This window comes from Neophocaena asiaeorientalis, unplaced genomic scaffold, assembly GCF_003031525.2.
Source record: "Neophocaena asiaeorientalis asiaeorientalis breed wild unplaced genomic scaffold, Neophocaena_asiaeorientalis_V1.1 scaffold5, whole genome shotgun sequence".
Lineage (NCBI taxonomy): Eukaryota > Metazoa > Chordata > Mammalia > Artiodactyla > Phocoenidae > Neophocaena > Neophocaena asiaeorientalis.
In genome coordinates this window covers 6,500,539-6,522,054 of record NW_020174698.1, presented here as the reverse complement: position 1 = coordinate 6,522,054, position 21,516 = coordinate 6,500,539, and the positions used below count along the sequence as shown (strand labels likewise).

The 21,516-nt window shown below is 39.9% G+C and overlaps 1 protein-coding gene across 6 annotated transcripts in view; it reads left to right on the top strand.

Annotated features, from left to right (window-relative positions):
• The window catches only part of L3MBTL3 (L3MBTL histone methyl-lysine binding protein 3), a 116,580-nt gene that overhangs the window by 27,022 nt on the left and 68,042 nt on the right, over nt 1–21,516 (top strand). For 3 of the 6 annotated variants that reach the window (XM_024759088.1, XM_024759086.1, XM_024759089.1), the window contains 10 exons: nt 2,002–2,113; nt 2,479–2,553; nt 3,994–4,153; nt 5,301–5,433; nt 7,199–7,283; nt 9,000–9,091; nt 11,258–11,362; nt 16,611–16,746; nt 18,639–18,730; nt 21,239–21,390. In XM_024759088.1, the coding sequence (XP_024614856.1) occupies nt 2,002–2,113; nt 2,479–2,553; nt 3,994–4,153; nt 5,301–5,433; nt 7,199–7,283; nt 9,000–9,091; nt 11,258–11,362; nt 16,611–16,746; nt 18,639–18,730; nt 21,239–21,390 (1,142 nt within the window). The remainder of the gene's footprint in view (nt 1–2,001; nt 2,114–2,478; nt 2,554–3,993; nt 4,154–5,300; nt 5,434–7,198; nt 7,284–8,999; nt 9,092–11,257; nt 11,363–16,610; nt 16,747–18,638; nt 18,731–21,238; nt 21,391–21,516) is intronic. The other 3 variants (XM_024759090.1, XM_024759091.1, XM_024759092.1) reach the window with 3 other exon arrangements.

Below are 21,516 nucleotides of genomic sequence, written 5' to 3'. Positions count from 1 at the left end.
TGTTTCCCTAAGTGCACTGCATCTTTACTTTGTGCTTAGACCGTAGGTCAGTTACTGGCAATAACTATCACAAGAGGGAAAAGATAACTGGAATTAAGTGTTGTGATGTGGGAATATTACCTTTTAACTTTGAAAGTGTTTGAACCTAAAACTCCCAGGTGTCATAGGTCGTGATTTTGATTTGAAGATTCCACTCAGCTGTATTCTCTTTCTCAGTGTTTGAAATGCCAAGGTGTAGTTTAGCAGCAATTTGGAAATTTAAGCCACATGACACTTTCTGTGTAATGTGAATGTTTTGTGCTATTTCCCACATTTTGTATTTGTCAAAAAAGTTTAAATTAACATCAGCATATAATAAAAGTAAACTTACTTACCTGGGCTGATGCCCGTTTTTAAAAATTTTTCATTCAGAATTGATTTTCTGCCATAGTTTTTAACATCATTAATTAATCATCATGATGGCTTGGCTTTTCTACTCTTGCCCAGTAGATGGTACTGTCAGCTTTATTTTGAAATATTCTGGTTTCAGAGTTGGTCATTTAAAATTTTTTTTTTTTTTCAAAAAGTAAAGTTATTTTTAGCTCTTTCCCTTCCAATTGACTTTTTACCACCTCCTAAACTGACATTTTTAGGTGAACCCACTAGGTTTAGTTTATACATGTTACCTGGGAACTCGTATCTGGAATATGAAATGGGGAGAAAACATTTTCACCTTCCGTAACTATGTCACTTGTTCAGTCTAGAAAGCTTTTAATAATTGTAGACTATGTGCAGAAAATTGTTTAAGGTGCTATTTTCACCTGGTGGAAAGAATAATTAGTTGTAAATTTTGCTTATGATGTTTCTGACTTGTAGTCTGAATCTAGTTTGGTAAAATAAATCATTCTGTTGGCATGTTGACCAAATAGATTTTTAGATTGGGAAGTGGAAGGCCTTATTTAAATACTTCATATTTGCATGCTCATCTATATTTCTGTGAGAGATCTAAAAACTTTAAGCCGAAAGTTTTATAATCCTTTTGAATTTTGAGCTTTCTAGCTCTTCATCCCCTGTCAAGATTAGTGGATCCCTAATGTTATTCTGTTTTATGGAAAAACAGAAGGAATACAGAATAACTTTGACCTTCATGAATGTGAGAGTAAACCTAGATGTTTCAAAGAGAATGGGGCCCCTGCACACAGGTAGTGGTTAAAAGTCTTCAACACGTAAACTGTATGTCCAGGAGATTGCAGAAGAATACTTGGTTTGAGGCTCTCCATGAGGTGAGAGGAAATTTTCAATATTTGGGGTCAAAAATGCCCATGAAATCAAGATGCCCTTACTTTTTAGTGATAAAATTGGCCTGAAGCTAGTAAGCTTGTTCACATCTCATAGATATTACCAGTGGTTTAGTTTAGGAGGACTAGAAGTGAATGAACATAACAGAGAATTCTAAAGAGCAGTGAAAGAAAGAGGAGGTATAGGGCCGGGGGTCCCATGACTCATGCTTAGCCTTCCTTCCTCAGATCTTGGAATATGGGGATAGGGACATGCAAGTCACAGTTTCTAGAATGATGATATTTCTGCTCTTTGAACTAGGTGAACTTGGGTGAGACAAGTTGATTCCTGGGAAAACAGTAATTCTCCTTTTACTAACTTTGATCATCAAATAAGCAGTAATATGAAACAAGAAATACAGTCTTAGCAAAAAAAAAAAAAAAAATAGTGTTTGAAATTATAAGCCATATAAGTGAGCTGGCAACTCCATAGGCCAGTGCAGGGGTGGTTGTTTGTATCCTTAAGAAGTTCTTTGTTGCATTGTTCTATTCCCCCTTCCTGAAATTCCAAAATTGGTAAATGCAAAGGGCTTAATAGCGGTAGTGGGCTTTTCTGGATATAATTGTTGAAATTAACTTTATAAAAACGTAGTTCATTTGCTTAAAGACTACATGCGCCAGCCATTAAATGATGACTTTTCTGAGCACTTTTGTAAATTTTGCCTCTTTCTACTATTATCGCTAGTTCCGTGTAAATGAGTTTGGCGCCTTGGAAGTTATTACAGATGAGAGTGAGATGGAAAATGTTAAAAAAGCAACAGCTACCACAACTTGGATGGTACCAACTGCTCAAGAAGGTAAGAACAGGTCATCTGCATTGTCCTTTTTTTTTGAAGAGTTTTAATGTAAGAATATCTAAGGTTTTATAATAGGCTGGAACTTTGAAAATCCTGGGTGATCTTTGTGTCACATATTCTTAGGTAAATTTCTATGACGAAACTATTATGGAACCAGCTTTTATATTTTAAAATAACTATAAAGTGTCTTCTTTCTTTATGCCAGATCTGTCATAGCATAAGGTTAATTGGAAAGTATCAAGTAAATCCATGTTGTAATAGCCCACCCAGGTGATTTAGCCAAAAGCCTGCCACTTTTTTCTCATCTACTCCGATGGTTGTAACTAACACCTATATGCTGATGACTCCTAAATCTATATCTCCAGCCCCGACCTCTCCCCCGAGCTCCAGGCCCGTATTTCCACCTGCCTACTGGACATCTCCACCTGGATGTCCCACAGGTACCTCAAACTCCACATGTCTGAAATGCAATTCATTTTCTATTTCTTTCTCCCCTCCCCCCAACCTGCTTTTTCTTCTGTAGCCCGTAATATCAATTGATGGTAGCACCATCCACCCAGTGGACAAGCAAGAAGTCTAGGAGTCATCCTGAATTTGTTCTCTCCCAGCCCCATAGCCTGTTACCTAATCCTCTTGGTTTTTATTTCCTAAATACGTCTCAGATCTGGCCTTTTCTACCTATTATCACTGCCACTGCCTTAGTTTAGGGCCTAATCAGCTCTCACCTGAATTATTGCAGACGGGCTCCTAAAGAATCACTCTGCTTCTGATTTCCCCCAATTTATCCCGCACACCGAAGTCAGAGGAACTTGTGTAGATTGCTTATCTGACACTTCACCAACTTCTTATTGTCTCTTTAGCAAAACAGACAAAGATCTGGGTGACCCGCACCCACCTGCTTGCTTTGTGTCTTTGCTCTCTGTTCTGTTCTTTGTATGCTGTGTTCTGGCAGGGCCAGCAGCACTGAATTACATAAAATTCTCCCAACATATCATGCGGTTTCATACTTTCTTGCCTTTTGTGCTCATGCTGTTTCTTCTGGCTGGGATGCTGTTTCTCTCTTTGTCCAGTTGGTAAATTCCTCTTCGGCCTTCAAAACCCTGTTGAGGCTTTATATCAGAAAATCTTTCCTTGACCTCCCCCCAGGCCGGATGAGTCACTTCTTCCTCTGTACTACTTCTGGAACTTGTTCATGCTTCAATTATTGCATGTATCACATTTTATTATAAATATTGGTTTTCTTGTCTGTCTTCTCTTCTAGACTGTGAGCTCTCTTGGGCAAGGTCTATACTGTCATCAGTGTCTAGTGTAAATTGGTGCCTAATAAATGTTTGCTGAATGAATGATTAGCCTAACGATTCAAGCAAAAGGAAATGTGAGCTCCTAGACAATATGGATAATTATGATTTAGGAGATCTTCTGCATTAAAAGTAAAATAGAAAGATGTTGATTCAGCCCATTAAGTAAAAGAGTCACTCATCAAAAACACGATATAACATAGATAACCCTTTAAAAATTTTGTCAAAAAGATACAGCTGCATAGGATTCTATGGATGGTTGCTTTCATCTTCTGAATTTAGTGACTCATGAAATTTTCTTCATTTTACTTTGCACTCTGTAGAAAAGGCCTTGGACAAGCTTTTGTTTACCTTTTCTGAAGAATTTTTTTTTGTGTTATGTAAATAATTTGAGTGATTCCTGTCAAGCCCATCCTCTTCTCCCTCCCAAGCGCTGTGTGGCTTGATCATTCATTCATTCATTCAACAAACATTATTCTTTTATTGTGTTGCTAACAAAATTATTAGAAGAAAAAGTCTAAATGTGTTTTGCAATGATTTCTGTCATGGTTTTAACTTTTTTTCCTTCTTTTCGTCTTCTAGTCTTTTCCGAGAAGACTGGGATGCCTTTCAGGTTGAAGGATCCAGTGAAAGTAGAAGGGCTTCAATTCTGTGAGAACTGTTGTCAGTATGGCAACGTAGATGAGTGTCTTTCTGGAGGAAACTATTGCAGCCAGAATTGTGCTCGGCATATCAAAGACAAGTAGGTTTTTGCCCCCATTCCATCTATAAAATGAGTTTTAGAGTCCAAGGGCCTGGTGCTTGGGAATACAGAGGTTTTGTGCTCTCTGATGTCTGTCATCCAAAAACATCTTTTTTTCCCCCAGAGACTTTCCCTTTGGAGACACTTGGACCCTGATCCCACTACTGGACTGGTGTCTTTGGTCATGTCTGAACTGAGTTGTGCTGTTCACGTCCTAGCTGCAATACAACCTCTGCCTCTTTCTTTATAGCCTTTTGTTTACATTAATTTTATTGCTCCCCAGCCAAGAGTATTTAGATTTCTTTGGGCTACATACACTTTTTAATGATACTCCTGTTTGTGGAAACACACTTCTGTTTATATTTTGGGAGGTCTTAGGTAATTCAGCTAAAACTCCACAAATGGACTGAAGCTTCCCCTGACTGAGAATCCGCTGAATGGCCATAGTGAGTAGTGTGGTAGTTGTGTTACTGCTGATCTCAGGATGGACTGAGGATTCCGAGTCAGGGCCGTCAGCTGTGACTGACGGTGGTGTGACTGCCATTGGGAACTGTCTGACGAGGTCAGCTTATCACCAACAAGGTGTATTTCCTGTGCATACTTGCGTACTACAAATAAATGACTTGGCATTTATGTTTGAGTGGAGTTTCCCATGTGTTTCAGTCAGAACAGGCTGGAGAATTTTCTGTTTTCGTTAGCCACCTGATGTTTCACAAAGTTACACTTGGCCTTTTTCAGTTGGACTTGGCATTCTTAATAATTGCTAGATCCTTGCTTTAAAATTACCCCTGAAGACTAGAATATCTCTAAATAATCGATTCTTTCATTAGTATGAATGGCAGCTGTGGAAGACAAATAATTTTAAACTTGTTAGAACCTGTTTCACCTGTAGTGCTGGTGCCCTTTTAAAATTATATCATTAACTACATAATTATAATAATTATATAAATTAATACGTAAGCTAATTTCCACTTTCTGTCTTGACAGTGTTATACATGAGGGTGGTTTGAAGTGTCTCTTATCTGTGATATGTACACCATTCTCCTGGTGGTTAAATATTTTTTTTAATGAGTTTTGCGTTGCTAATCAACATGCAGATATTTGATGGGTATTGTCTCCTGTCACTTTTTTGGGTTTATAAATTCAGCAGAGATCAGAAGGAAGAAAGGGACGTGGGAGAAGACAATGAGGAGGAAGATCCTAAGTGTAGTCGGAAGAAGAAGCCCAAGTTATCTCTGAAAGCGGACTCCAAAGAGGAGGAAGAGCGAGATGAGGAGACGGTTAGTACCCACAGGGCCGCACTTTTGCGGGTAGCACCGCGGCCCAAGGCACCGGCTCTGGAGCCAGTTACCCGAGTTCACATGTTGGTTCCGTGACCTTGTTTCACCATCAGGAGGTTACCCACCTACCCTCTCTGTGTCACTGTCCTCATCTCAAGATGGGAGTTATAAATAGTAGTAGCCCTTCCTCAGGGGGAAGAGGTAGACAGATCTCATAAAACGATGTGAGTAGGTATAAAATGGCAGATGAATGTCAGGTATATTTAGCTAAAACTAATTCACAATATGCTAATTAAAACATAAACATCCCCTCTCTAAAATATTTATTAGTAACTCTATATGAAAAGGGAGCTTTGAGGTCTCAAAGCATTTTCCTTAAGATCAATATTGAGCAACGATGATTGGCTAGTCACTGTTTTTAGGAGTTGGGAATGCAGGGATGAATATGACAGCAGGAAGACAGGGTTTCTTTTCTCAGGGACATTACATTCTTGTTAAGGGGACATAAAATTAACAAAATAAACAGGGGCAGTATCAACCTGTGATGAGCGCTATGCCGAGAATTACAATAGGGCATTAAGATGATCTGACTGCTTTAAGTTGGGTTATCAGGGAGGCCTCCTAGGGAGGGTGGCTTGGACAATGTGATCTGAATGATAAGAAGGAGCCTGGTGTAAAGTTGGGAGTCAGAAGCCCCGTGGGGCAGTGGAATTGCTAGGGAAAAGACCATAAGGTAAGAACCCGTGTAGCATGTCTTGTTTAAGGAAATAAAGAAGAAAAGGTAGTTGAGCCTTGAGGGCTAGGGGAGAATGGAGTAAGATGAGGCTGAAGAGTTCTTTGTGGTGCAGGGCTTTATGGTAAACCAGAGTAATGGGTTTTCACTTTATGCTGAGTATGATAGGAAGCCATTGGAAAGTTGAAGGCAGGGGAATACTTTGATATGATTAGTGTTTTAAAATGATCACTCTAGCTTTGACATGTGAGAGCAAGAGTAGAATCAGGGAAACCAGTTAGGAGTTTATTGCAGTGACTAAATAAGAGGGCTGTTTTAAGATAGAAGTCGGTGGATTTGAGATAGATGCTAAAGGTAGGGTTGTCAGGGTGTGTGAGGGAAAGAGAAGAATCAGAGATAGCTCTTAGCTTTTTGGATTGAACTATGGACTGGCTAATCATGCCGTTACTTGAGACTGGGAAGGCCAGAGTGGAGTATAGCATCTAGAGTCCTTTGGCCATCGTGAGTTTGAGATTCTTACTAGACATCCAAGCGAAGATCCCAAGTAGGCATCTGGATACATGAATGTGGAGCCAGGGAAGAGGTCAGGGCTGGAGATATGGATGAGGGATGTTCGGCAGACAGACGATCTTTAAAACCTAGGGAGAATGATTAGATAAAGAAGAGAAGGGGATTAGGTTGCAGGAGATGTCAGCAGAGGGACTGTGAAAGAGGGGCCAGTGAGGTGTGAGGGAAGCCAGAACAGAGTGGTCCAGGAGCTGAAAGAAGAAAGTGTTTCAAGGAGGTGGGAGCTGTATCTGTACTATAACAGAGTGTAATTCTTGGAAATGTTCTTATTTTGTGAGGACCTCAGGCCAAAAGCAACACAGTTCTCAAGTGACCTATATTCTTACTTTCTTTTAAAAGCTATGAAGTGAAATTGAAGAAGAGTCCAAAAAAAAAAAAATAATGCTTTCTGACAGCTCTCTAACTTTTCATTGGTGCCAATTTCATGAACTTTTTAAAATCATAAACTTTTCTTCCTTATTGTAGGAAAACAAACAAGATGGAAGAATCCTGAGGGGTTCGCAGAGAGCCCGAAGGAAAAGGCGAGGTGATTCGGCTGTATTAAAGCAGGGTGAGTTGATGAAAGGAAGGTTTTATTTGTAACTTTATGAAGCTGAAAATATTTCACACAGGTACACATTTTAGTCTTAATCGTAGTGCACACTATGGCAGTTAAAGGATCGTTTGGGGGTTCTCTTTGATTAAATTGTGTCAATAAAAATTAGAGTTTAGAAGAAGTAGATAAGGGGGAAAAGTGGAAATTAGCAACTTTTGAGTAGTGTCAGGGCAAACTTGAGACCACTTTCCATTATTTATTTTTCCATCCAGTAGGTATCTTTCACTTACGCACTTTGACTAAAACCTCTGTTCTTATTCATTTCCTAAGGTTGTAGATTTTTAAAGTTTCCTCTCAACCATGACCTCCTGACCTGGTACCTTTTTTTTCCTTCGTTCCTCAAGGAACACTTTATTCTCATGAGGAATCTAGTCCTTTATGCTCATGAGGCCCTGCCCTTCAGTACTTGGTGGATGAACTCGCTGCCTTATTCATCGTGGACCTTGGGTCATCTCCATAGAAGCCTCCGTGTGCCCCACTAGGCTGTATCCAAAGGAAGGACCTGCCACATCTGCCTGGCCGGTCCTCCACGTTAGGTCACTGTACTTTGCACAGTCCCGTTCTGACCTGCCAGTCACATTGTCCCTGCAGATCAAGGCCTGAACCCAGCGCTCCTCTTCCGGGTTTGGCTGCATTCCTCGCTCGTTCAGCTCTTAATTCTGCAAAAAGAGTTTGAGATATTTCTACCTGCGTCAAACACACAGCCTAACTTTTACATTTTGGGGGAGGTGACCTTCTATCTTATGTCACTGAAATTAAAGGGAGTAAATTCTCAGTTACTCTGCACTCTGCCTCAAAAGTGTCTTTATCCTGACTCTCCCTTCTACTCTCAGGGCTCTGGCCCTTCTGTGACCTTGTTCCTTCAGTCATTTCCCCCTCTTAGGTGTTCCTTTTTTTTTTTTTCCTCTTCATGAGCTTCATCATTGCCTGTTGCAATCTCATCCCCAAAATACCATTCCCCCAATTTTAATACCCATCAAGCTGTTATACCCTTCCTTTCATTTTCATTTTTTGTCAAATTAATCCCAAATAAAATTGATATTAGCCGACTCCATATGTTTATCATTTATGTATTCTTTTGCTACTTCAATTTGTTTATCATTTATGTATTCTTTTGCTACTTCAATTTGGCCTTTGGCACCTTGATTTTTTTTTTTCCCTTTTTTTTTTTTTTTAATCTTGGAGAAAGATTAGCAGTCAGTCCCTAACCACTCAGTGCACTGACCTTTTCTCAGTCCTCAACTTCTTGATTCCTTAGGAAAAAAAATTTTGAGCATCCTGCTTCTAGAAGAAGCTCTTAATTGCTGTAGCTTCCGTGGTACTGTTCTTTCTTGGCTTCCTACTACATCTTCTTCATTAACCTTAAGTTCTTCTGCTTCTTTTGTAGCTTCCATGGTACTGTTCTTTCTTGGCTTCCTACTACATCTTCTTCATTAACCTTAAGTTCTTCTGCTTCTTTTCTCTACACTCATACCTGGATATACACACAGTTCACTTGTTAGCTCTCATTTCTTTGGAAGAGGAGCCAGGAAAAGAGATTGAGAAATACCAGCCACGAAAGTAAGAGAAGAGCCAGGCCTGGGGATAGTTAGGGAAGTGAGAGTTCATAGTGTACCACTCTGATTTCTTAGATTTGGAAATTCTGTCATTTTAGTTTCATTCGCTTTTCAGGTTTGCCTCCTAAAGGAAAGAAAGCTTGGTGCTGGGCATCCTACCTGGAAGAGGAAAAAGCTGTGGCAGTGCCAGCAAAGCTGTTCAAGGAGGTACAGGCCCTTCTAGAAATACTGTCCATAACGCTTCTCTGGAATTGGTACTGCCATTTCTACTGTCTGTTTAGGAAATGTGACGTGGGATAATTCCTCAAACATATTATTTTTCACATGTGGAGGGGTGCCTCCGAGGGCAGCTAGCATTTATACGCACACCTTCCCCAGTGCCGTGTGCGTGAGCACACCTCATGCATGCACACGCGTGTGCTCTTTCTTCTCAGTAGTTACCAGGCTTTCTCACTGATTTTAAAAGGGGTGTTTCTACTACTACTGAAAAACTAGTAGATGAAGAACTAGCGTAAAATTTCATGTCAACATCATGTCTTTGGGAGAATAAAAATGAGTTACTGTGGTTTACGTAATATCACAACAAAACATTGAAAGATGGGCTACTGTATAACTATGGAAAAATATTTTATCATAAGTGAGTTAAAATCAATAAAAGTAGTTCTGAGTGGGATTCTGCTGTCTCTGGGCTAGACCACGGGTCAGTAAACTTTTTCCATAAAGGACAGTAGAAAATATTGTAGGCTTTATGGGGTATGTGGTCTCAGATGTAACAACTCAACTCTGTTCTTGTAATGAAAGTAGCTAGAGACAATACATAAATGAATGAACATGGCTGTATTCCAATAAAATTTTATTTACAAAAACAGGTGGTGGGCTGGATTTGTCCCTTAGACCGTAGTTTGCTGACCCTTGGTTTAAATGATTTAATTATATTTAATCATGGTATGTAATAAATCTGCCATCAATACTTTGTTATATATATGTATGAACACAGAGATTTTAAGAAGTGGTGAGTATTCAATAAAGTTTTTTTTAAAAAAAAAAATGGTGAATAGGGCTTCCCTGGTGGCGCAGTGGTTGAGAGTCCACCTCCCGATGCAGGGGACACTGGTTCGTGCCCCAGTCCGGGAAGATCCCACATGCCGCGGAGCGGCTGGGCCCGTGAGCCATTGCTGCTGAGCCTGAGCGTCCGGAGCCTGTGCTCCGCAACGGGAGAGGCCACAACAGTGAGAGGCCCACGTACCGTAAAAAAAAAAAAAAAAAAAAAAAAAATGGTGAATAGTAAATGTTGGGATGATTACATCTACATTAAAATATTTAATATGTAATAGTAATTGCATATGACTTGTTCTGTATAATTATTTTCTGCAACTTTGGTCCTTTGCAGAATAGACTTTTTTACAATTTTTTAAAAAAAGCTTAAATACAGCTAATTACTTGAATCAGTAATACATTCATGTGATTAAAACATGAAGGCGCTATAAGAAAATTGTATGCACATATAAGCAATATATAGACACAAATCCTCCCCTCCCTGTCTTTAACCAAATGATAACATATGTCACATACTGTTTTGGACTTTGCTTTTTGTCTGACTTAGCTTGGAGATTATTCCATCTCAGTTCATCTAACCACTTCATCAGTCTTTTATACTGATGCATCGTATTCCATCTTATGTTTGTTCCATAATACTGTAAGCTGCTCCCTATTGATTGACATATATGTCATATATGTATGTCATATATATTACATGAGTATGACACACATATATGTGTCAGTCGGTAGGTACCACCTTAAATTATTATGGAACAGATATAAGATGAAATGCTATCTGTATGTATGGACTATATAATATATATACATGAGTCTTTTGGTAAGTAAATGCTTTGGTGAATAACCTCGTACACCTCTCCTTTAGCACATATGTGGCTATCTCTGTTGGATAATTCCCCAGGATTAGAATTGCTGAGTCAAAGAGAATGTTCTTTTTTATGGATATCATGAGATTGCTAGAGGTCGTACAAGTTTATGTCCCTATTAGCGATGTATGTGTGCATCTCTTTCCCTAGAGCCTTGCCAAAGCACTGCAACCAAACTTTTTGATCTTTATCAGTCTGACAGGTGAAGTATATTTTACTGTAATTTTACTTTGTATGACTCTTATGGGGGAGATTGAGCATCTTTTTAAGTCGATAAGACATTTAAATTTCCTTTTCTGTCACCTGTTTATAGTCTTTGTGCATTTTTCCATGAGATGACCCAGTGATCCTTTTCTTCTGGATTTTTAGGAGTTGTTTATGTATTTGGTTGTATAGTCTTTATTGAAGAATGGTGATCACTCACTAAAACTGCTTTCATTTTGCATTTTAGTATCAATCTTTTCCATATAACAAAAATGGGTTTAAAGTTGGCATGAAATTAGAAGGTGTGGACCCTGAGCATCAGTCCGTGTACTGCGTCCTCACTGTGGCTGAGGTAAGCTTTGCCTCATCTTTATTTTTAAAACAAAATAGTGATTATAGGGATTTAATAATGGGAAAAGGTGCCATTTGTTGAGTGCTTACTTTATGCCAGGCGCGGTGCTTAGCGTTTTGTAAACATTACCTCATTTAATCTTTGCAAGGACCCCTTTTCATCCCTGTTCTATAGATGAAGGAACTGAGGCTCAGAGAGGTTAAGTGAGGTATACAAGGCCACACAGCTTCAAAGTCGTAGAACCAGGATTTGACCCCTGGTCTGTCTGACGCCATAGGCTTTACCATACCATGTTCCTTAACATAAGGAACAGACCAACGGATATTTATATTACTTTCAGTATTTCAAGGTATCTGTTTGAAATTTTTCACGAAAAGATGTCCAAGTCAATTAGGTATATCTTAGTCCAATATATTACTGAAAGCTCTTAGAATTTTTTTTTTCCTTTATGTGCTTGTCTCCTTCTTGTTCTCTTCCTTGAGTCAGGGGTATGTATCTTTTAAAATTTTCCTCAAAGAATAAGACCATCACGTGTATTAGTTTTAGTTATCATAGTTTTCCTTCAGTGACTCAGTGGACTTGTAAGAAGTTTGGCTCCTACACAACACAGTCTCATCTGATAGCTGGATGATGACAGTCACCATAAATAATAACATACCGTTACATAGCCTGTACCACGGGGCAGATGCTGATCTGAGTGTTTTCCATGTATTAGCTTATATAGTTCTCAGAACAATTGAGATTTATGAAAACATTCAGTAAGTATAAACTGCTTTTAAGAAGTTGGCTGTAAAAGACAAGGGAAACTTTTTAAGGGAGGGGTGTGTGTGTGTGTGTGTGTGTGTGTGTGTGTGTGTTTCAACACTTGGTTTTAAAGGAAATTTATTTTAGTTTGTCTAGTTTTTTTTTTTTTATCATTACAGTAATGTTTGCTCATCCTGGAAATGTCAGCTGGTGTAAGAGTATATATAATTAAAAAACAGAAGTTCTGTGTCCACCCTGTTTTCCTCATTCTGTATCCCAAAGATAACGACACTTATGAGTTCATGGTGTTCCTTCCAGATGTTTTCTCTGCATGTAAAAATATGTATAAATATATTTTTCTCTTTTTTACATGTAAGTGATATCATACATAATATTATGCAGCTTGCTTTTGTGACGCTGTATCTTATGTATTATATTATACATATATAATATTTTTAACCAGTGAGTAGTATTCCATATCACTGAATTGCTGCAGTTTATTTAGTTGTTCTCATATTGATGAACAACTGAGTGGTCTTCACTTTCTCATTATTACAAACAGTGCCTCTGTGAGCATCGTTTTATTCGGTGGTTTTTTGTTGGCTTTTTTAAAAATTTGTTTTGTTTTGTTTTTTGCATAGTGAGTATGTCTGTAGGAGCCATCCCTAGAATTACCAGGTTGAAAGTTAAGGATGTTTAAATTTTGATGCATATTGCTATTTTGTGCTCCAAAAACGTTTATCAGTTGTTAGATTTTCACCAAGAGTGTACAAGAATTTGTCTAAGCCTAAAACATAGTTTTTTCTTTACTTTTTCTTGCTCTCTCCCTCATCCCTCCCTTTTTGTTGTAATGAGAAGAGACTGGCTAGAGAATGCTTGAATTCTGAAGAAGTCATCGGGGAGCAGAGGATTGGAAGGCTCAGAGAGAGGAGATAATTGACAAAGAAGGGATGGGAGAAGATGGGATCCAGAGTATATGAGCAGATCCAAGCCTTCGCCAGCAGGGGGGGGTCTCTCCTTGAGTTCTGCAGGGGAGAGCAGGAAAGGATGGGTGTGGTGGGCGTGGGCAGGTTTGCCAGTTTGGAGGCAACTTCTGGAGGTAAAGCGTCAGCTGAGATTGACGATAGAGATAGTGGGATTGGTAGCTGAAAGAGAGGGAGGAGGTTTAAAAAGGCCATTGTGAAGAATGGGAGAGGGAACTGGCCAGGCATGTCTAGAAGGATTGCTGTGCAGTAGGGAGAGTGCGGTAAACAGGTACATTTGATTCACGTTATTTATGGTAGTTATATTCCGTAAATACTACTGAACCATTGCACTTAGGGGAAATACCAGGGTTAGGTTCCTGGGAGCCTCTGGTCACAACATTCTCGTCAGCCGATCAGCACTAACCTTGTTTTATGTTTCTGTGTGAAGACAACCTGTTTGTCTATTGTTGATTCCGTAACATTGAACTCATGGCCACCAGCGCTGTAACTTATGCCTGATGAAGCTTATCTGTTACACAGATCTTCCCTGTCAGGCACTTGCTGGCCCTCTTGTACTTAGGAACACTACCTAGCACTTCAGTACTAGGCTTAGGGGCGGTTTTAAATAGCAAAATCACAACAAAATGCACAAAACATGAAAAAACGTGACACTAAATAAGTAGGTAACATAAAGGACCCTTGCTTGTAGGGTGAGGTACAAAACACGAAGGCAGAGCATCTTGCCTTGTTCAGCCTCAGCTGGAAACTTGCACGATGGGTGAGTCAGATTTTTCACCACTCTGTGCATGCACATGTCCCAAGACCCCACACATATTATTTTGGGGTTACAAATGTATGTTATCAAGGTGAATTTGCAAATACGGAAACCATGAATAATGAGGATTGACTGTGTGTCATCTTTTTCCCTTAGCACCAGTCCCTAGACCAGGTATAGGTGCAGACTGGGTGGATACTTGGGATAATGGAATTTTGTCAGACAACATCTTAGGGCAACAATTTAAAATGTTGATAAAATATTTTAAGTGACTGCTAAGGAAGGAGGCTCCAGAGAAAGGAAGATGCTAGGGAGAAAGTAGAGGAATAAATGTGAGATGCTAGAGTTTTCATTGAGATTCAGAAGGAAGTGTATCGGGAGTAACTGGGTTAGTAAACTGAATGGATGTGTTAATTTAATCGTTGAAAGGCAGCGCAGTTTCTGATGGGACAAGATCCATGGGAGAAGAGGAAGTGCAGGGAGAAAGAGCTGCGGTATTGGCTGAGTCACCCATGTGCCTGGTGGAACTACTCAGGATGGAAAGGAAGAGAGTGAGCCAATGCTTAGCGTGATGAGTGACAAGGGATGTTTGGGGGGTAGTATGCAGGATGATGAGGGCGAAGTGGTGCAGCCACATGGCACAGGTCTCAGAGGAGCAGGGTGGAGGACAGGCCCAGGAGCGTGGTGTGGCCTGAGGCAGGAGGCCACGCTTGGGCCTCGGAGGGATGGAGAGTAGGAGAAAGAGCAGCCTCCACTTGAGGGAAGGCTTCAGAGGGAGGAAGCAGATGTGCCTTTGAGCAAGGAAGTTGAGGGTGGAGGAGGCTGTTTACCAAAGGTTTTCGGAGGGCGTGAGCTATAGTAGAGAGATTACAGGGGGAGTGGTGGGAAGTTGACAGCACATGGGGCAGAAGCTCAGAGCAGTATGACCCTGAAGGATTGAAGGGATAAATTACTGAAGGGGCTTGTTTCTTAGGCATTGACCGGAGACAACTGAGGGTAAGGCAGGGTGGGCCTGCCCAGCTCCAAGGATTGTAAGAGAAGCAGCCCCTGAGCTCCTCCTTGGCATGGGATGGGTGGGGGGCAGCCACCTACCCTTCTTGGACGATCGTACTTCTAGAGACCCCAGTCTTGGCTCTGTAGGGTGTTCTTATCTCTCTGGGGGGAGTCAGCTTATTTTCACTTTTATATATGTAGCATTAATAACTTCTATATTTTTATTTTTATTTATTTTTATTTATTTTTTTGCGGTACGCGGGCCTCTCACCACTGTGGCCTCTCCCGTTGTGGAGCACAGGCTCCGGACACGCAGGCTCAGCGGCCATGGCTCACGGGCCCAGCCGCTCCGCAGCATGTGGGATCTTCCCGGACCGGGGCACGAACCTGCGTCCCCTGCATCGGCAGGCGGACTCTCAACCACTGCGCCACCAGGAAAGCCCTACCTTCTATTTTTTTTAAATGCTAATATATAAGATAAAATATTTAAAAATCCATCATTCCTTTTTGCCTCTTCTTCCCCACTTCTCAAAACAAATCATTGTTAATATTTGGCATCTGTCCTTCCAGACTATTTTTTTTACTGTGAATTTACATATATATGTGTGTAAGTATGTATATAAATGTGTGTCTAAATACGTATACTTTTGTGTGTGAGTCCATGTATGTATATATGTGTGGGCATATGTATATATGTATACACACATAATAACATATATATACCCACAGAAACATGCATAAATACATACATGGACTCACACGAATATAATTTTTCTCGTAAACTGTGACTCACTCTGTAAGTTTGTTCTGCCGCTTGAATTTTAACAGTATGCCCTAGAGAACTCTTCATGGCAGTAACCGTACAGCTTCCTGATTACTTTAGGATTGTGAATTGCCCTGGCTCCGCGCTCTAATCTCAAGCTTCTTGTTCAGACTTCTGCAAGGCAGGTGCCCTGGAGTGGTTAGAGGTCTGGTGTGGCGTGTGGTTCCACTTGAACACATCTGCCGTGCTAGTGGGAAGGAGACTGAGAGGCTGAACTGTCTTGAGAGCCCAAGGCCAAGCGTGACCCAGCGAAGACCCCAGAAACCTACATAACCTTTTTTTTTTTTCAACTGAGAACTCCCCCGGGTGGGGCCCTAATTTAGGCAGATATGTGGCATCAGCATTCGGCATGCATTACATAGAGTGAGTTTTCACTGGATTCCAGGGAGCCTGTCTCATCTGAGTATGAACTGGGGAGGCTTTTCTTTCTTTCTCCCCACTCTGCTACTAGTGGAGAGGAGAATAAGTTGACTTCTCCCCATGTCTGCACCAGCCATGGTCTGGCTGGATATCGCTGTGTGTGGAGCTTTATAAAGGACAGAGAGCTAGCACTGAGCCAGTACACGGCAGGGCACCCACTCTGGCACCCTGCAGGAGCTGTGCGCCCTGAGCTGCCAGCTCCCCTGGGTAGCATGTGCCTGTACAATGTAGGGAGTGAACAGAGGACTTGTCTGCGTGGGAGAATTGTCACCCAGGATGCACGTGCTCCTGGTGGAACTGAGGATGATGCCAGAACACTGTAGCTCAGCTCTTCCCAATGTAATAGCCTTTGCTTTTAGATTTTGTTATTTGTTCACTTGTTTTTGTGGCTGTTAACAAGGGTGCTTTGATTAACATAATCCATATCATACTTGATATCCATGTTAATTTATTTTTGTACATGTGCAGAAATATTCTGGGCCTTTTGTTTTGTTCTGTTTTTCAATCGACCTCCTTTACCTGTTTCAGGTTTGTGGGTACCGGATAAAGCTGCACTTTGATGGATATTCTGATTGTTACGACTTCTGGGTAAATGCAGATGCTCTGGATATTCACCCAGTTGGGTGGTGTGAGAAGACTGGCCACAAGCTCCATCCTCCAAAAGGTATTGTCACTTTTTAGTTTCACATTTTATATTCTGAAACACTTATTTTCTTATATCTTAATTTAGATTTTTAAGAATTCAGACTTTATGATTATTCAGGTGGGCCCAAATTTAAGCTTATTGTTAATGATGAAAAACGTTTATTAAAGTGAAAGAAATTTAGGGCTTCCCTGGTGGCGCAGTGGTTAAGAATCCGCCTGCCAATGCAGGGGACACGGGTTCGAACCCTGGTCCGGGAAGATCCCACATGCCGCAGAGCAGCTAAGCCCGTGCGCCATGACTACTAAGCCTGCACTCTAGAGCCCGTGAGCCACAGCTACTGAAGCCCACGCACATAGAGCCCGTGCTCCGCAACAAGAGAAGCCACCGCAATGAGAAGCCCACGCACCGCAACCAAGAGTGGCCCCCGCTCGCCGCAACTAGAGAGAAAGCCTGTGTGCAGCAACAAAGACCCAACACAGCCAAAAATAAATAAATTTAAAATAAAATAAAATAAAGTGAAAGAAATTTAAAAAATAGAATCCTACTTAAGAGAATAAACTATGTCCATGTACTTACTTGCATGTCACATAACATCTGCTTGATACTTAATTTTGACTGCAGGTTTTAGCTACAGATTTCTATTTCATACACACACAACACATGCACAAATACATCCTTGAAATATGATTGAAATATGTTTACATAGCTAACTGTATTTACTGACATTTCAGTAAATAAAAAATCTTGAGAAATTATGCATTGAACTTACGTATCTGAATATTTAGGAGACTGGAAAGGAGAATATAACACTGAAAATCAGTTCAGCTGGGGGTTGGACTAATAGCAGTTACTCTTTTATTATTAAATTCTTTATATTGCAGTCTGCCAATGCTTCTGTCTGTTTCATGTATACAAAACATCCAAGAATAACAGATCCTATCGTTTTCAGTTCATCCCTAATATATTTAATAATTTCTTATTTCCTTCCTTTTCATATTACATTCAGTATTTTTTGCTTGATGTCAAAGAACCAGGTTACTAGTTTGATATTTTTGGCCTGTCTCAGGGTTATTGGGTTTTAATGGACAAGCTATCCTTTGGTTTTAAGTGAAAAATTAATGGCAGAATGGCATTTTCAGATAACTGAAGGATCAAACAGAAGCACCTAGAAAAGTTAAGGATGAAAAAGAAAATCTGTAAGCCTTTGTATAAATTGGCCTGTTATATATGGTGAATTATTAGCTGTTCCTTTCACACCAGCCTTGGGATTTTGATGGAAGTAGAAGAGAGCACATGAGTAGATAAAATTAAATGCTCAGTTTCCTTTTTGAAGAAAATGTTGGTTTTACCAGCATTAAACATGAAATTGTGAAAATTAAGACAGGGACGTTTCCATTGTTGTAATTTGCCAACATGCTTACTTCATAAATCTTGAATTGTCATTCTTGTGGTGACAGGCCAGAAAGATGTTATCTGTTGTTATTACCATTTTTTTCCAGCTTCCCGCTTGTTCCTACAAGTTAGTCTCCCAGAGTAGAACGGGTGAGGGAAAAACAAAGAACTCAACTACTCTAGCTCACTGCTGAGGAATTCTACCTAAATACTGGTAGAAATGGTCTGGTAATAAAAAGAAGTCCGTCTGAGTACAATATATGTTTGCTTTCTTACACCTTTTCTTTTCATCCATTACCATTCATTCAGAATTGAAAAACATAATATAATTTGTTGGAAATAAATACCCTGTGTATAAAAATACATAGATACAAATTATGAGTTAAATACTGTCTATTTAAAGAGTCACCTGATTGCTTGATTTTGGCATGTTGGAGTTACAGATAAAAGTAGGAAGGGAAAGCTAAAGTGTGAAATATTTTGGTATTTTACTGTGTGTTTATATGTGCTTACCCTAGGGTATAAAGAAGAAGAATTTAATTGGCAGGCTTATCTCAAGACATGCAAAGCTCAGGCTGCTCCCAAGTCATTATTTGAAAATCAGAATATAGTAAGTACCTCCAAAATACTTCTCCTTTCACAGGAAGTGGCTTTTGAGTGTTTCACTAGATAAATTACAAGGGATAACAAGAAACTATAATAAATTTTATAGCTTTGGTAAATACAGTGCTCTTATCTTAATTAAACTTTAAAATTAGCTTAAAATCATCCTGAATAAATATCTGTTTTTGGCCATAACATGGCTGTCTTTTTTTGTTAAATAATAAAAGGCAACATAGTATAAAACCTAGCTATAATTTACAATTAAGGTGCATAAGAAAAATTGTGCCATTTCATTGTTATTGTCACTTGGCTTTAGGAGTGCTGTTCAGATGGGATTCACATAGTGAGATGCATGTAGCCCCATTTAGGTTTGCATGCTAGGGACTATCATTTAAATCTCCTCTCCAGCTTCTAGCTCTGTTCCGCAGTGTAACAGAAGCAAAGTCTGGATGTGTTTGTATTTTCCACTTCTTGACCTGTTGGCATCTCTGAGGAGGCCTGATATGTTAGTCTTCTTCCCTACCCTAGTTCTGATCTCATTGGAAAGGACAGAGAGCAAGCAGGTGGAAAACCAAAGTCTCATCTTCATAGTTGGTAAGGGCTCAGCTGGAGTACATGCATGGTCTGTATCTGCTGGGAGATGCGTTTCTTGATTCTGAGCCCTGGGGTTGAAGAGATTTACTGGCCCTTCCTGCCTCACCAGCCAAGCCCAGGAGCGCTGGACCAGGGCAGACTACCCTCTTGCAGGACAGCTCTTGCTCCTAGAGGGGCAGAGTGGAGACTGTTATGTCCTGTAGGCCAGCTTACTCTTAAAGGTGTGACCAGTTCCTCTTTCCAGATTCACCAGTTAGGGACAGTGAGTGAGAGCGTAGAGAGAGGCAGCCATGTTTCACTAGGGATTCCCTCCAAATAAATATCAGGAGTGGGGAAAACCTTCTCACACACCCCAAATACCCTCATTTGGGAAATGACATTAACCGGGTGTTTTGAGGGCATCAGTCATGGCTGAAACATCCTCTAATCGAATTGTGAACATAAGCCAGGTTGAGTTAGAGAACTGGAGAGGGAGTGTGTGTGTGTGTGTGTGTGTGTGTGTGTGTGTGTGTGTGTATTTAGGTAATTAATAGAGATAATGAGCCAGGCTATTATTTTTAAATGTCTTAATTGAGAGGATAACTTAATTGCTGAAATGTAAATACTGCGTAGTCATTCGGCATCATTCTCTGTCAAGACAAGGGAGGAAGATCAGTCAGGTGGAAAACTCAGGAGCCTGCTTGCTGTCACTGCTCCAAGTTTCCTAATCCTTGTCTGGTTGTCTGGTGATGAGTTCAGTCAGGGATTTGATCCACTGCCTTGAACCATCGTCTTAAATTCTGTGCATTGCTAGCACAAAACTTAATCTTGGGCTGTGTGTTCGGTATCTAAGAGGCAATTAAGTTTTCTATTTCTAGATTCCTCTACCTCAGAATACTCAATAATTTACGGTCAGAACACTGATAAATAATTTCAGGGCTTAAATATGTAGTAACAGTATCTGTGTAGCATTAGTGCCTGATCCTTCGACTCAGACAGAACTTCACTCTAACGTATTCAGATACATGGCTGTCCACGTTTTTCTAATGATAGCTGTATAATTATAGTAAAAAGAGAGGTAACATCTACTTTGCTTAAAGTGATTAGAATAGTATCTGTGCGCTTCAGTCTGGACAGAAGGATTTTTTTTAGAAGGGCTGAAGTGATTTGTAATGTGTTGTGATTGATATAACTGATATTCAAGTACTTCTCTGAGATTCAGATACTTTTCCTCACGAAAGATTGTAAGGAATGTTTACACCTGCAGCACCTCAAGCACTAAGTCTTACTGAACTTATTATTGTCTTAGTTTCATGTCCCAGATAGCTGATAATCTGTGGATTTCCTTATGTTACAAACTATTTTGAATGGCTGTATGTGTTAACGGCCAGTTCTTTTCGTGCTGTTGTGAATAATATCTGTATTGTTGAATCAAAGTTGTAATAATTTGTAGCCTTTTGTAAAGGAAGATGACCTACTTTCAATAGAGTACTCTTTTGAAAGACCTTTTCAGAAGTGGGAGTGAATTTATACTGACTTACACACATTTTTAGCTTAAGTGCTTATTTTGTGTGAAATAATTTTCATTGTTAAGTCTGTAATAAAGGAAAAGAAAAACTGAAAGTAAACTCTACAGTAAATAAAATTTGCCTAACTCGTGTAGTCATCTAAAGTATCAGGACACATGTTAAAATTAATTAACTTTGCGAGGTTGTGGGTGTGTAAGTTTTAAAGGTCCAGATAGTTAATTGGGTGTAGCAACAGGACATTTTTCTTACTGCTACTTGTTGGAAAGCAACTCTGCTGTAAAAGTGGTTCATGGTTTTTAAATTATGTGAGTACAGTTGATGGATGCCAGGCCTTCAGGCAGAGGTGCAGAGAGGGTGCAGGTCCTTGCTGTTAAGTGTGTGCTTATCTCTAATTAAATCTGTATGTTTCATAGACAGTGATCCCATCAGGCTTTCGAGTTGGAATGAAGCTTGAAGCTGTAGACAAAAAGAACCCTGCATTCATCTGTGTTGCTACGGTAACAGATATGGTGGACAATCGTTTCCTCGTACATTTTGACAACTGGGATGAGAGCTATGACTATTGGTGAGACATTTTTTCCATTGCTGTGTGCTTTATTAATTGAGTGTTTATCCAAGTACGTGATTTAAAAACAGTAATAATGCAAAGCTTATGACTGAAGTAACAGTGCTCTGTCCCACTCTTTCCCAT